Source organism: Telopea speciosissima, chromosome 4 (assembly GCF_018873765.1).
Source record: "Telopea speciosissima isolate NSW1024214 ecotype Mountain lineage chromosome 4, Tspe_v1, whole genome shotgun sequence".
NCBI lineage: Eukaryota > Viridiplantae > Streptophyta > Magnoliopsida > Proteales > Proteaceae > Telopea > Telopea speciosissima.
Window position 1 is genome coordinate 63,454,332 of NC_057919.1, and position 14,761 is coordinate 63,469,092.

The 14,761-nt window shown below is 39.4% G+C and overlaps 1 protein-coding gene across 5 annotated transcripts; it reads right to left on the minus strand.

Moving 5' to 3' along the window:
- Positions 1-667: 667 nt before the first annotated feature.
- Positions 668-12,118, minus strand: LOC122657978 (probable serine/threonine-protein kinase At1g54610). 5 transcript variants are annotated; one of them, XM_043852798.1, is made up of 8 exons: positions 12,103-12,118; positions 11,389-11,924; positions 10,999-11,283; positions 10,609-10,926; positions 9,806-10,033; positions 7,390-7,490; positions 6,358-6,475; positions 668-1,429 (listed from the first exon to the last, which is right to left on the minus strand). In XM_043852798.1, the coding sequence occupies exons 2-8, from the start codon at positions 11,764-11,766 to the stop codon at positions 1,109-1,111; spliced, it is 1,749 nt and encodes a 582-aa protein (XP_043708733.1). In that variant the 5' UTR covers positions 11,767-11,924; positions 12,103-12,118; the 3' UTR covers positions 668-1,108. The 5 variants fall into 5 exon arrangements, with proteins under 5 accessions (XP_043708733.1, XP_043708732.1, XP_043708734.1 ...); XM_043852797.1 differs by lacking the exon at positions 12,103-12,118 and having other exon boundaries at positions 668-1,055; positions 1,087-1,429; positions 11,389-12,063; XM_043852799.1 differs by lacking the exon at positions 12,103-12,118 and having other exon boundaries at positions 668-1,048; positions 1,079-1,429; positions 11,389-12,063.
- Between the last annotated feature and the right edge of the window lie 2,643 nt (positions 12,119-14,761).

The window sequence follows — 14,761 nt, forward strand, 5'->3', positions numbered from 1 at the left end:
CAACAGGGAGATCCTTGGTCGTTCGGTTGAATGTGGTGAAGATGATTATTATATAAAGCTAAAGCTCCACTAAGGCCCAGATTCTCACTCCTATTTTTCCACATTTCTTCTTTTTGGTTGTCCAGGCAATTTGCCATCTACAGGAACAGAAATAAACTCTCCAAACTTCTTTGGGCATTTGCTGTTTCTTCTGTTACATTATCCAAACTACTTTGGGTTTTACAGTTACTTCTGTTACTCTATCCAAACTGGTTTGGGCTTTTGCTGTTGTCTTTTTCTTCCAGTTTGTCCATAAACTCGGAACACAAATAAATATTCATAATGCTTTTTGGGGTTTTGCGGTTACTTCTGGATAAGGATCATTTTCACTATCATCTCCGAATGGAAACCAATCAAATTTGATGCCCATCCCTTGCAATAACAAGCAGTGCCCCACAAAACATAGATGATGACAGAAATCCCTAGATAACACAATCCTTTCCCCCAAAAAAAATCTGACAATCACAGACCTGCTTTACAATGCATGCACCATTCCCATGCGCTGAGTAATCCTCTTCAAGTCGATCCCATTAGGAGACATTATTTAATACCAATGCAATGCACTGACAGCATCAATAAAATTTCAAGGGAAAAACAAAGATATCAGTAACATCTTTAGGCAACGTCAGAAAGGAAATAGATTACAAGAATTTGTTTTGATGACATATTTATTGGATTTTCACTAACCTAACCAGTAGGTCCAGTACTCGGTTTTTAACACAAGGTATGAATTAATAAAAAAAAATATACATAATTAAGGAAGCTTATCCTCTGACCTGTAGTAAAGCCAGCCGTTTCTCTATCTCTCTCCGCCGGGTCTTTCTCCCCTTCCCCACCCAAAAAATTAGAGAAAAAAAATGGGAAAGAGGAACAAAAATGTAAGATCCTTTACCTCCCCCATCGACCTTAATATCCAGTTTTGTGGCCGGTTTATGATCTGTATCAGAATGTATAAGCATCCTTTCGAGCTATACCAGAACTCAAATGAATCAAGTCTCACGCACATGGACAATCAGACAAATCTTTATGCAATGCTTGGACAGTCAGGCAAATCTTTATGCAATGCTTTCTACGCTTTGACACGAACACCACCACGCTTGTCTTTGTGTGCTTTTGATGGGTGAATTGATGCACGGGCATCAGTAGCACCGTGCTTTTTACGCCTTGGAGCACCAACAGCAGCAGGATCCACCAACGGACCAGACCAAGTCTGGATCGGCCCTTTCGAATATGATAGTGCCGTGGAACTGAATGGAACATCAGGGGGATCGAAGGAAGAATCAATGTGATGTGAAGTACCCAAAGGAAAGCCAAGTGCTCCATCCTGGTGGGGTGGAGGAAACTTCTCACTCTTGCTCTTAGCATTTGCATGTGAAATGAGACGCCGCCTCTGTTTGGAATTAAACACAGTAATCAAATTTAAACAATAAAGTAGCTGCATTGGATCTAATGATGACAGCATGTGAAAATAAAATCACAGAAAAACAACAATCACAAAACACAACCAAACAATACTGAAAATAAAGCTGCATAAGCATCAAAAGAGGCTTGACAGATAATCCTAATTGCATAGAGGGCATAAGCAAAACTTAGTCATCAGAGAGAAAAATTATCACACTGAACTTGTAACAGTAAAATGTGTGTGAGATACAAAATGGACACTTCTCAAATTAGGGGTGTCAAAACCAGACCTGCATCAATAAACCGAATTAGACCGACCGATAAAGAAACTTAACCAACCGTTTAATAAATTATCCGGTCTCAGTTCCAGATAAAAAATCCATCAGTCACCCGACTAATTACAGACCGAGACCGAAAACCTACTTACAATGGCCGAAACCGAACAGTAATATAAACATATAAATAGTTATTATATAATTGTAATTATTTATTATTACTAAGATTGTCCAAAGTCTCTTCACAATTCTTCCTTGACATTTCCCTATTATGTTGTCAACCAAACTTTATCATTAACAAGCAACATATATAACTGGAGCTTGAAGTGGAGTAAAACACAACTGTAGGGCTCCCTCATCCCTGTAAGTTACAGAGGGACATTTGGCTTCTAGGCTCCAGATGAGGAGCCTTTTAGGGTTGGTATCTATGTCATCAGAGTAGATTTTATAATATGTCATCCTTGATTATGTATACAAGACAGCATTCTTTTGAGCGATGTAGTTTTCTCCCCCACCCCCCTCTCCAGATTTGGGATTATTTCTTTCTCAAGTTGATATTCTCTTTTTTTTTTAAATATTAAAAAGGGAATACCCAGTGCACAAGGCTCCTGCCACTGCGGGGTCTTGGGAGGGTCATAATGTACACAGCCTTACCCCTGCTTTCGCAGAGACTGTTTCCAGACTCAAACCCGTGACCACTTGGTCACATTGGAACAACCTCTACCCTTGCACCAAAACCACCCCCCCCCCACCAAAAAAAACACTATTTACAAAAAAAAATTACAAGGGTTTAATTAGTTTTTGAATAATGAACAGACTAGGCATGCAAGCTGGGTGGGGCTAGCCTGAACCCAACCAGGCTTGGCCTGATTTTTAGCCAGACTCAGTGGGCCTTTCCAGCCTGCAGGATGAACTAAGGGTCAAGGCTTCCTGCTTATCTGGCCCAAACTTGATTCTATTTTTCTTTCTTTTTTCATACACCAAATATCATTTATTGGATACATTACAACTTAATAAAACAGAAGGTGATTCAGTAAAAGATATAAAAGATTACATGCTGAAAATTTGTAATTCAGGCTCCGCTTGACTGAATCCACCTGATTTTTTAAACAATGGTTTTGGTGGTGGGAATCGCATAAGAAAGGGGGGGGGGGAGAGAGAGAGAGAGAGAAGACTAGAAGAGTGCACACGCACAGCCACACTGGCTTCAAACCATAACTCAACTATTCCATTCAATTCAATCTGTTCTCACATTGGTTACAATGCAACTATTTAAAGGGGAAAAATAAAGACAAAAACCAAAGACTCAACAACTCCTACTCCTAGTTGGACTCTAAAACTGAAACTGAAATAATTTGCTATCTATCTCCTACGTACCCTACCCAAATGAAAAGATTTCATAATACTTTCCCAAACAAAATAAACTTCCTAAAATCCTACTAAACCAAGACTCAAACTGGACCCAGTTCATCTCCATCTGGATACCCAACTAGGTTTGAGTCGATCCAAGGTAGTGTACCTGCATCAATTCTCCCGGTGTTGAGAAAAACTCACCCTCGAATTTTGTAAAATGAGAGAATCAGCACCACTCGACAACATCCACAGACATCGGCTTTGATGGGACGATGATCCAATGAATATCATGATCAACCATCACGATCGTCAAATGGTCGTTAGCAAAAGACGTATCTACAATAGAAATCTGATCGTGGGGTTTCACAACTGAAATCGGACAATTCTTCAATTGCAACCCAGATCGGACCGTGGACTCCAATTTGATTGTCACTTTTGTTGTCCACATTTTCTTCCACATTTGATCCGCCTTCTAACGATTGTATCATGCTTGACATCTTATCATAGAAGTTGTTGTTAATATTGGCAAGCTCCCGAAAACCTGTTGTCAAATTAGAAAGTTCTATTTGCAATTTACGGAAACCATGGCTAATCGAAAGGAGCAATTCAGATCGATCAACCTCCATGATGTAGTGGGTTTATGATATTAATGGCAGAATTGTAATTTGTTGGACTGCAAACTGAAGAAAAGAAAAGAAGTGTGGAGTAACGTATGGATGGGACTGGGGAGGAGGGAAACTTGGAAGAAAATAAAATAAGAATAGAAGGGCGGGGGCAATTCTGGGAAGAGGAAAAAACAAAGAATAAGAAGTAACTAAGGAATAAGTGGGAGAGGGGGGGTTAATTCTGGAAATAGAGATAATAGACCCTAAATAAGAGAGAATATTTACAAGGGGGTATAACGGAAAGAAGAAGAAAAAAAGCTATGTTAATGATGAAAGACTTATCGTGTTTCACGGGGAGGAGTTGAAGTCGAGTTGGAGTCTTCTTTTACCAGCTCATAGTCAGCAGAGAAAGGAGTTCGACTTCCATTTGGATGCTGGTCTTTGATTTCGACTGGGGTTGAGATCGAACCAGCAATGCACATCTGTCTCTCGTTCTTTCTTCTTCTCTTCTTCTTCTTTTTTTTTTTTTTTTTTTTCTTTTTTTTTTCTTTTTTTTTTTTTTTTGGTTCTCTGATTCTTGTTCTTCCTCCCTTTTTTTCACTGGGTTGAACCCTAGAAGGGGCGATCGAAGTTTCAAAGGGAAAAAAGGGGCGGTGGGAGCTGTCGCTGGGAATAGACAGTGGTTTTTTTTTTGGTTCGCTGTTACAGGCTTTACAGCGATGGGTAATGAAAGGAGAACAGGTACTGTTGGAGTCGGGAGGGAAGATTGGGGAGATGGTGCTGCGGTGGTTTTTTTTTTTTTTTCTAGCTGCTAGTATATACAGCAGAACGGTAATGGGAAAAAAAGGGAGATAAAAATTATCAAAAATGAAGTAAAGTTTATTCATAGAAGACTACGAGGGACATAAGAAAAGAGAGAAATGAAACTCAGATTGGAAGCGACGCCATAGAGTGATGCAGAGCTGAAGCACTACATCCGCAAGAAGAAGAAGAACAAGAAGCTGCTGCCCAAGTAGAAGTATTAATAGTAGTAGTGGTGGTTCTATACTTAAATTTAACCGGCCCAACCTGGTTGAACCTATAGTTCTGAGTGACTTGAATCACCCCCTTTTATATTATGTAATTTTCATTTTTTTTGGGGTCCACACCACACTCCCACGATTTAGAGAGGAGTGTGGATTAGTTTTAGTCGGCTAGGGGTATTTTAGACTCCTAGGCTGAGTAGGTGTAAGGATATAAGCCATTATTTAAATCAATAGAATCGTGGAGCTCATTACTTTCCACTTTTGTAATTAAATTGCTTGTGCAAGCTGCTGCTTCTCTTCCACTGTGAAGATTGCTTTGTGTCTGATCAAAGCAGGTAGGATTGGTGTGTGATCCAATCAACACCTTGCAGTGTGAAGCCCAGGTGATTCGTATAAGCTCTCCTTCAAGTTTTCCTTTCCAAGCTGCAATTTTTATTCAAGTTTCTGCTGCAGCCAGTTGATCTCTGCCACTGTAAGTAAGTGTGGCAGCATCCCCATCCCCTTACTTCTTCTCATCCTCTACAACCCAACCCTAACCTTCCCCTTTTAGTCTTTACTATTTTCCACATTCTAAATTCTGCCCAGACCTAACCCTCCATCAGAATTACATCAAATTCAAACCACAGCATCTCCAGCATACCCCCTCCACTCGATCCAGACCTCTGCCCCCTATCATCCATCCAAACCCTAGATCCTCCATTACCACATTAAACCCCAAAACCCTAATCTTACAGTCCAGCACCTTCCAGCCATCATCAGATCCTCGAACCCTGGCCGAGTGACCCTCTCTACACTTGGAGAACTCGACCTGAAGCCCTTGCCCAAATTCCCCCTCTACACCCTAGATCCCCTCACTTTACACTTCTCAAAAACCCGAAACCCGAATCCCTAACCGACTGCCATTTAAGTTTTCACACTTCCACTTATCAAACCATCACTGGACCTTCACTGATAAACTCCCCTACACGGCTACACCTTCCTAGCATAACCAACACCTCAAACCCTAACCTTAATTTTGACCTAAACCCTTATTCTGCCCCAATCAGACTGCATGTTCATAGCAGATCCTGTAGTACTGGTTCCTAGTTGGTCTCCTATCCACCTAGGACTACAATATAGAGGAAGTGTACGCATCTGCAGAAGGAACTAATTGGAAGAGCTCAAAACTACAATTGCATAATCTCGTCTTGAAGTACTATCAAACATTCAAACCAGGCAAAAAAAAGCAATTTTCCTTCACAAAGAACTCCAACTGGACCTGTTATAGGCAAAATTGAAAAATCACAACAGGAAAGCAACCACCATAATGTACAATTGGACCATCTATGGATGAAAATGAGCAGCAGGAACAAAATAATGAATAAAAGGGATGCCATATGCTATTACATACAAATCAGCATACAGCCATTCATGTATCGACCTAATAGAGAACCACAACTACTAAACATCTGCTTATAGTAATGTAAATCTCATCCAGATGTTCTTATCCCCAATGAAAATTAATAATTAAAACCATCTTCCATGCATTCTTTTTTCCAAAAAAAGAAAATTATAAAGCCTACAGTATGTTGTTCTTCAGCAAAATTTCAGAGATGTTTACCACACCATAACATAAAGATAAAAGAAAATGACAGTTGAAAGAAGCAGCAAATGACATACATCAAGATTGGCTTGAAGCTCAGCATTGGCTTCCGGAGCAGGATATGCTCTTACAGCTCTATCACGTGCACGAGTTTTCTTCACACCATCACCATTGGCTCTGCCAGCAGCTCTCAGCCTAAACAATCACGAATCAGGTCACTCTTCATTAAAAACAAACACATGTAGTGTACATATCGATTCATGCAATCTTAAGAAAGCCTGGAGAATGCAACCCCCAAAGAGAAGCCCTCATTATAGATCCCAAATTGACCATCAGAAATGCATGCCATGCTGCCCCTTAAAGCTCTATAACTCCATATGTAATGATAGACTCCTGTATCCGTGTCATATTTTGCTTATTTGAATAGTGTTTCTATCTCAAAAATGGAACGCAATGGCTAATCCAAGGGGGGGGGGGGGGGGATAGAATCCTTTCATGAGGTACAACTAGTCATTTCTATTTCTATTTCTATTCGTGGTGATTTCTAAACATCAAATTTCATCTTTCACATATAGAACAGAATTAATATACAATAACAAAGAGTATTCACACGAATCACACCCATGAAGTAATTCAACTAGGAAGATATTATATACGCAAAAAGGTTTTTTTTCCCCCCATTCAGCTTCAAGGTACCACTAAGAGGACAAGGGAATGCCAGAAGGCAATGTCATCCTAGAAAAAATACAGAATAAGGAAATCTAAAAGGATTAGATGACTAAGACTGTAATAAAAGAAATAGCCATACATAGAGTAAAATGGTGGATCCAAAATTTTGAAGCTACCCCAAAATAGTGGGGATGAGGGTTTCATGATCCACAGATAGGGACTGACATCAGTGCAGGAAAAGCTAACTGGAATCAAATCTCACAATTCAATAATTGTATCACTCACAGAGATCACAAATGAATTAGAAAGCAATTTGTCGGTTCCAAGGGAAAGCTTCACCCAAAAAATATCATTATATATCAAGAAACAAAATTAACTTTTGAGTTGCATATTAAAAGTTTAGTGTATATGTTGCATGCAGAATTTTGAGGACCACTTACCTTCTTGCTTCTTCATCCCGTAGTTTAGCATCCATCTCCTTGCTTGGAGGATATTTTGGAAGGCTTGAAGGCTCACATGCATAAGGTTTGGTTGTGAAGAACTGCAAAACAAAAACCACGTGGTTCACTGAAGGGATGATATTCTATAGAAAACATAGTATAAAGGGATTTTAAATTCACTCCAACAGGATTTCAAGCATAAATTTCTGGCGACGTAAAGATGGAATTCAACCAGATCAGTGGTTACTATTTTGTGCTGTTTCTGATAAATAGTAACAACCAGATCAGTTGTTACTATTTTATCCAAAAGATTCACACCAGATACTATCAACCCACAAAGAAAAACATCACATGTTAAAACATTTAGTACCGTCACTTGCTTTCTCCTTTCATATTAATGAACAATACAGTGCTATTTTTCCAACATATCTAGTTGTTAGAGACAGCTAACCTATGTTCTAATCCATTTTATAGGCATCAATTTTTTTTTAAGAAAAGCTAGAGAACAGCATACAAATTAATAGGTCTCAGTTCAGTTTTAAAGGATGAAATGACAAGGAATATTCCGATTAAAGTCGTGCATGAATGGATCCCCATTCCTAGTGGATGTGATCAAATTAACTCCGATGGCTACTTGGGTAATGCTGGTCCCAGAGACATAGGTGGGGTTATATATATATATATATCTATGGTGACTCTGTTAGAGCGAAATTACTTTCGCTTTGCACTGCTCTAAAGCTGGTAAGAGAAAATCACAATTACATCATGGCATAAGTGATTCAGCAATTGTGATTGGCTGGTTCCAACAAGATGGTGTATACCACGGAAATTTTTTTCTTTTATCCCCCCCAATGGGTAAATGTATGAAAATAGATAGCGACTCAACCCGGGTGCCATGATGATTTCTCACATTGCACATTAGATTTATCATTTGGTCTCCCCCATTTCAGTTTTATTTGATTGGAAGCTAAGATTAGCTAATTCCGTTGCCGCTGATCTTGATAGGCAAGGTGTCGTTAGGCCAAGATCTGTCGTGGGGGTCGATATTCCTCTGACATTTGTGTTAATATAGCTCTCTTAGTCTCTTTTATGGTTTGAGCTAAGAGGATTCTGATCCCTTTATTGTTGTAGAGTATTCTACCAACATACACACCAGAGTGGGTGATCCAAGACCTCCCATTGCAGGATCAAGAGAGACTACCTGGTACCTCAAATTCAAAACCAAGGAGAATCCAGTGCAAAAGCATCAAATATGGCATCCAAGAGATACAAATATGATAGCTTCCACAACCTTCATTAGTAGCTTGCCTGCCCTACCCCAAGCATCCAAAAATTTATCCCAAAAAAGTAAGATATTCTTAATTGAGCTATGGAGTACAGACAGCACAAGTAAGCCATAAGAGAAGGGGAAGGGAAGAAGAAGAAATCGCATGCTCTGATTGAAAAAAGATATAGCTTCTTGTAAGATACCATGTTCCTCCCCACCACAAGTCCAAGGTATTTGCCAGAGACACATGGTACATTTCCAGTGACAATACTTACCACCCCTGTGAGCAATCACTTGGATAAAAAGAAGGGGAGGGGAAGATGAAGAAATCACATGCACTGCTTGAAAAAAGACATAGCTTCTTGTAAGATACCATGTTCCTCCCCACCACAAGTCCCAGGTGAAGAAATCACCTGTGAGCAATCACTTGGATAAAAAGAAGTATTTCTTCATTTCCAGTGACAATATTTACCACCCCTGTGAACAATCACTTGGATAAAAAGAACGGGAGGGGAAGATGAAGAAATCACATGCACTGCTTGAAAAAAGACATAGCTTCTTGTAAGATACCATGTTTCTCCCCACCACAAGTCCCATGTACTTGCCAGAGACACATGGTACATTTCCAGTGACAATACTACATTACTACCCCCCCTCCCACGGTGAGCAATCACTTCGATAAAAAGAAAAAAACCCTTACAATACAGAGGCTCAAACACAGTCCACTGCACACAGATGATAAGCACATGGATGTATGCACTAATCACTATGCACTTCAGTAACAAGGGAACAAATGCTTCCAGACCATCCTTATCTGTATGATCAAACAAGTTTTTTGCTTGGTATCCAAAAGAAGAAAGGGGGGAAAAGTCTGTAGCATTCACATCATACTAAACTAGACAAATACAAATGCACTCAAGGAATTTTGGAAAACTACAAATGTTCGTTTTTGACTTTCCGATAACTAAAAGACTAATCAAGCAAAACATGCAAATAAACCAAATATATGGGGTTGACCGCCTAGCTTACAGAAAGGGAGACAATATATAACAATTATACATAGTAGATGCTGCATTGCATCACAATTATTGAAAAATAAAACAAAGGAGTAAATATCTGAAAGACAAATGGAACAAAATGAGAACTTACCTCACTATTCAATGCATCCGTAGCAGTCAAACGTTCAACCGGATCAATAGCAAGAAGAGTTTCAATTAATGGCAGCGAAGATGGTGGAAAATCCTTAAAAGTCTCTGCTATGCATCTCTTGTATGGTTGTTGGGGCTTAAATATGGTTGCATGGGGCAACTTTGACTTTTTCCAATACTCCTCAGATGGAGAGCCACATAGCTTGAAAATTTTGTGCAGTTGCTCGACCTAAATATCAGAAGAGAATAAGGTCAGTGGCAATTGAGATATTTTAATAGGATACTACACTTACATACTTAGATTAAGGAAAGAAGCCCATTCACCACAAACTATACAAAAACCCAGTACTGGATGTTAACAGCATTGGGACATCACATTTAAGTCAGTGCAAATGCAGCAGATTGAACATTTCCTAGCAAATATATAAGCATGTGTCATTAAAGATTCCCTGCCAAGGTATAAGAGTACATCTCAAGATACACATGTACACATTTAGTCTCAGTGTCTCACTATATCCAAAAAACGAATACACTAGGTCTTATCATATTATATCCATTTGAAACAGGAATACATTACTCGGCATCTTGACTGATTAACTTGTTTTTACTCATCGACCAAAAAATTTGTTTTGCTTAAAGTTCGGAGTAAAAGTATATGGTACCCTTCAGATGAAACATCTAATACTTCCCAATGAAATTTGAAAGGAACTTCTTTTTTTTTGGGGGAAGGGGGGGGGGGGGGGGGAGGACAAAACTATAAAAACAAACTCAGACAGTTCAAGGCGGTGCAAACACCAAAATTACCTCTGTACGCCCTGGCATTATGGGCTTCCCTGCCAAGAGCTCAGCTAGGATGCAGCCTGCACTCCAGAGATCTATACCTACACCATAATCAGTAGCCCCTAGAAGAAGTTCAGGCGGCCGATACCAAAGCGTGACAACCCGACTAGTCATTGGTTGCTTGCGGTTGGGATCAAAGAACGATGCCAACCCAAAATCAGCAATTTTAAGTGTTCCTTCATTGTCAATAAGGAGATTAGACCCTTTAATGTCACGGTGTAATACACCACCATTGTGACAGTGCTCAAGTCCTGACAGTAGCTGGTGCATATAACATTTCACCTGCCATTCAGGAAAACACAAAGTAAGAAGCAGAGGTTACTTAAAGTATATCGAAACAAAACCAAAGCTAACCTGAGATTCTGTAAACTTGATTCCTGGGCTTGCAGCGAGTCCAGCCAAATCATGCTCCATGTATTCAAATACAAGGTACAAACTACATGACATTCTTGATGTCACCAAACCCTCCAACTTCACAACATTAGGATGATCAAGTCGCCGTAGGATTAGAATTTCTCTAGCCATAAACTTCACACTTTCAGGCTCCAAATTGTCGAACCGGACCTTCTTCAGGGCAACAATTTTCCCGGTCAAAGTATCTCTAGCTTTGTATACATTGCTGTAAGTTCCTTGCCCAATCTAAGAAATATGAGAGTCAGAGCATCATCATCATAAACTAAACTAGATGCTTTTATATCTTTCTTTTCTCTTTTGGGGAAAGGGTGGGGAGAGCAACTGATTTACCTTATCGAGCTTTTCGAAGGTGTCAGCCCGACGAGGAGTCCAACCATTGATCGCCTCACCAGCAACAGCAGAGAGCCAAGAAGGCCACCCAGCAGCGACCTGCTCCCCATGTACATTCTTTGGTGGGTTACTCAGTCTCGGATTCTGCTTCGACCTTCTCCTCTCCCCACGTGATCGTTGACTCCCATCCTGATTCTCCTCTTTCTGATTCTCCCCATTCTGAACCTCAGTGGTCTCGATCGTTGACACTGAGACCTGCAATTTCCTCCCAGATGGAACAGACAAGGTCCTTTCCTTCTCCCTATCAACCTCCTTCTCTTTCTCCCTCACATCCGAACCTACCACGGACGAAACCTCTCTTCCAAGCACACACCCCATCTCTCCTATAACAAAGCCTCATCTCTCAACATATTCTACTCTCGTACTCTCCGTCTAATCCCTCCCGATCATCCGAGAATTCAACAACTAAACCAGCCACCTCCTCATCCAACTCACAACCCTATAGATCTGCTCCGATCATCCAAATCATATAGTATCTAAAAAAGAAAAAGGCGCGAAACATAAACCCTAATTCAGTAACCCAAACTTTTCTCCGACAAATCAAAATTTGTAATCATTTGAAATTGCCACAATTAATGACAGTCAACAACCAACTAAACTCAAAAAAAGAAGAATAAAAGGAAAAGAAAAAAGCAAAACAGTAAAAAAACTTACTTTTCTTGGTGATCCAACTTTAATAGTTGCAGACTAGAGTGAAATAGAGAATGAGAGAAAGAGATAGAGAAAGCTTCGCTTCGCTTCGTTTCGTTCGATCTCACTCTCACCAGATGATATTCATCTCTAAAACTCTGTAGTTGTTGAGAAAGAACTCTTCTAAACTGTCTTTCTCTCTCTTCCCTGGAGAGATCTCCGCTTTTCTGACTCTCCGACAAACGAAAAAACGACGTAAAAGCTTACTGAACCCAACCACTCCTTTATATCTAGTGGCCTGAAATTCCGATCTTCTCCATCCCAAAGTCCTTATAAAGTCAAAAGCAAAGCAAACACACTCGAATTAAACCATGCCATGTCATCCAATACTTTGGTCAATAATTACGGAAATGCCACAACAGAAATTAGCCACGTGGCAAAAAGAAAAATGAAAAGCATTGGAGCTAATCACCTTGAAAAGGACCAAGTGGGGCAGAACTGAGGTGATGTGGATTGTGGAGAACAATTGTTTTTTTTTAATAATGGGCTTTGAATAGCGGCCCAATTGGAGTTGTGGAGTGAGTTTCTAAAGGTAAAAGCCCAATAGATAACAATGCATTTAAAAGCATAAACAAATACATGGGACTGGCTAACAAGTCACTAAGGTCTAAGGGCAAGTTTAGATGCTGATGTCTCAACTACTTCATTTAAAATTGAATTTTATTAATTTGTTAACTGTTTTTTTCAGGGGAAAAATTCTCTACCCCTTTCAGTTTTTTCTTATTGGTTTCTTTCTCCCATGTGGGCTCTATATGGATGATATTATTCTTTCGTGCTACTAGTGTGGCGTGAGAGATTCTTTCCACATTAACATCGTGAGAAACCTTATCTTCTTTTTTAAGATTTTTACTAGTTCATTATTCAATGCAGGGGTGTTAATCGATCGGTTTGAGCAGATTTCAGTTTGGTTTCACCAGTTTCGATATGGTTTCTCTAATCGGTGTGTTATTTGGTTTCACCAGATTTCGATTTGATTTCCTTTTTTTTGTTGTATGACTTTTGAACGGGTATCAGTTAGAGTTCGGTTTTGGTCCGGTTTTCTGAGGTCAGTTTGATGTCTTATCGATTTTTGTGCAATCCGGTTTGAGTTTCGATCATTTTGGTTCAACCGATTTGGTTGATTCAGACTATGGTTTGACACCTCTAGACTTCACTGCTTTCACGCACGAGACTATAAAATGGAAACATATCAATGTGAAAATGAGATAATAGTTTATGCCCTTGATTTTGGGAGCCTTTATAAATTGTTTTGGCTTTTTAAATATAAAACACTATTCATAAAAAAATAGTTTATGCCCTTTTATTTTTTCTTATTAAAAGGGAAAAAATTATGTTTTGGTCCCATCATATCACAAGTTTTGTGTTACGGTTGGACCATTGTCATAACATTGTAGTATGGTTGGACCACTTATTTGGAGATGTGTCTGGACAGTACTGGTGGAAGTAGATCATGAGTTAAGACCTAATCTTATATGGATCCCAAGTTCATAAACTTCTTAGGTCAAAAGTCAACCTGATTGTGTGATCACATACTGTTCCCTATCTTAAAAAATTTGTGGATTTGTTGTGGAAACATCCATAAGGTCTAATATATTAATTTCATATTTAATAAAGCACATATACCTGAGCAATATCATTATTGTATTTCCAAACACATGATATGAGTATTACCTAGGGGTGCAAGTTTGGCCCTGTCGGCTCGAACCTACCCTGGCCCGCCCAGAGCTCAAACAGGGTCTGGGTTGAGATATTTGGTCCTGAGGGCGGGTTAGGACTGAAAATTTTTGGCCCTGAGTCAGGGTCAGGTCAAGTCAGGGTTGAGACCTCGGGCTAAGTTTGGCCCGGTCAGGCCTGATCCAACCCTGTTTTAAGTTAATACTATAAAATATATATTGATATATATATATATATATATATATATATATATATATATATATATATATATAGTCACCCACATTTTGTTATATAATATATTATATATGACGACAATAAGTGATATAATACATTTTATTACAATATTATTTTACGAAAAATTGATAATTTTCTCCCCGGCCCATTCTAGCCCATGCATTTCCTTCCCCCTTCCCATGATCAGGGCCAATCAGGGTCAGCCCAGCCCGACCCTGAGGGCGGGTCAAGGTTGGATTTTTCTGGTCCTAAGTAAGGATTGAGTCGGGCCTGAGCCCAGCTAAGGGGATTTAGGGTTGGGCTAGGGTTCTATAAAGCCCAGCCCAGCCCAACCGACCCTGTTGCAGCCCTAGTATTACCTAGTAGGTTTTTTTTTTTTTTTAGTGAAAATAAAAAGAAAAGAAAAATTAACTAAGAAAAGAGATAATATCGTTTACAGTATTAGAAGTTGAAAGACCTGTCTTGATCCCACATGCCCTTTGAGCTAGCAAATTAAACAAATGACAAAACCAACTATCCCCATCATTACAAAACGTAACAGTTTGAGTATAAAGTTCAAATTGAGAAAAGTGATATATAGAGTTTCAAGGCCATGAAGATATGAAAGACACCTTCATCACTTCCTGCAATTCCTGAGAAACAACCCAAACTTGAGTATTAGTCTATCCTAGACTATGTACAATTTTTACACCCTTTAGGAGGGCTTGAGCTTCAG

Bases quoted from the DNA above. Each gene is read 5' to 3' on its own strand.
- LOC122657978 (XM_043852798.1), bottom strand. From the start codon at position 11,766: ATGGGGTGTGTGCTTGGAAGAGAGGTTTCGTCCGTGGTAGGTTCGGAT. The intron at 10,034-10,608 runs GTAATTTTGGTG...TCTGATATTTAG, and splicing joins TAATGCCAGGGCGTACAGAG to GTCGAGCAACTGCACAAAAT. The intron at 1,430-6,357 runs GTATGTCATTTG...AATTCCAAACAG, and splicing joins AGCTTCAAGCCAATCTTGAT to AGGCGGCGTCTCATTTCACA.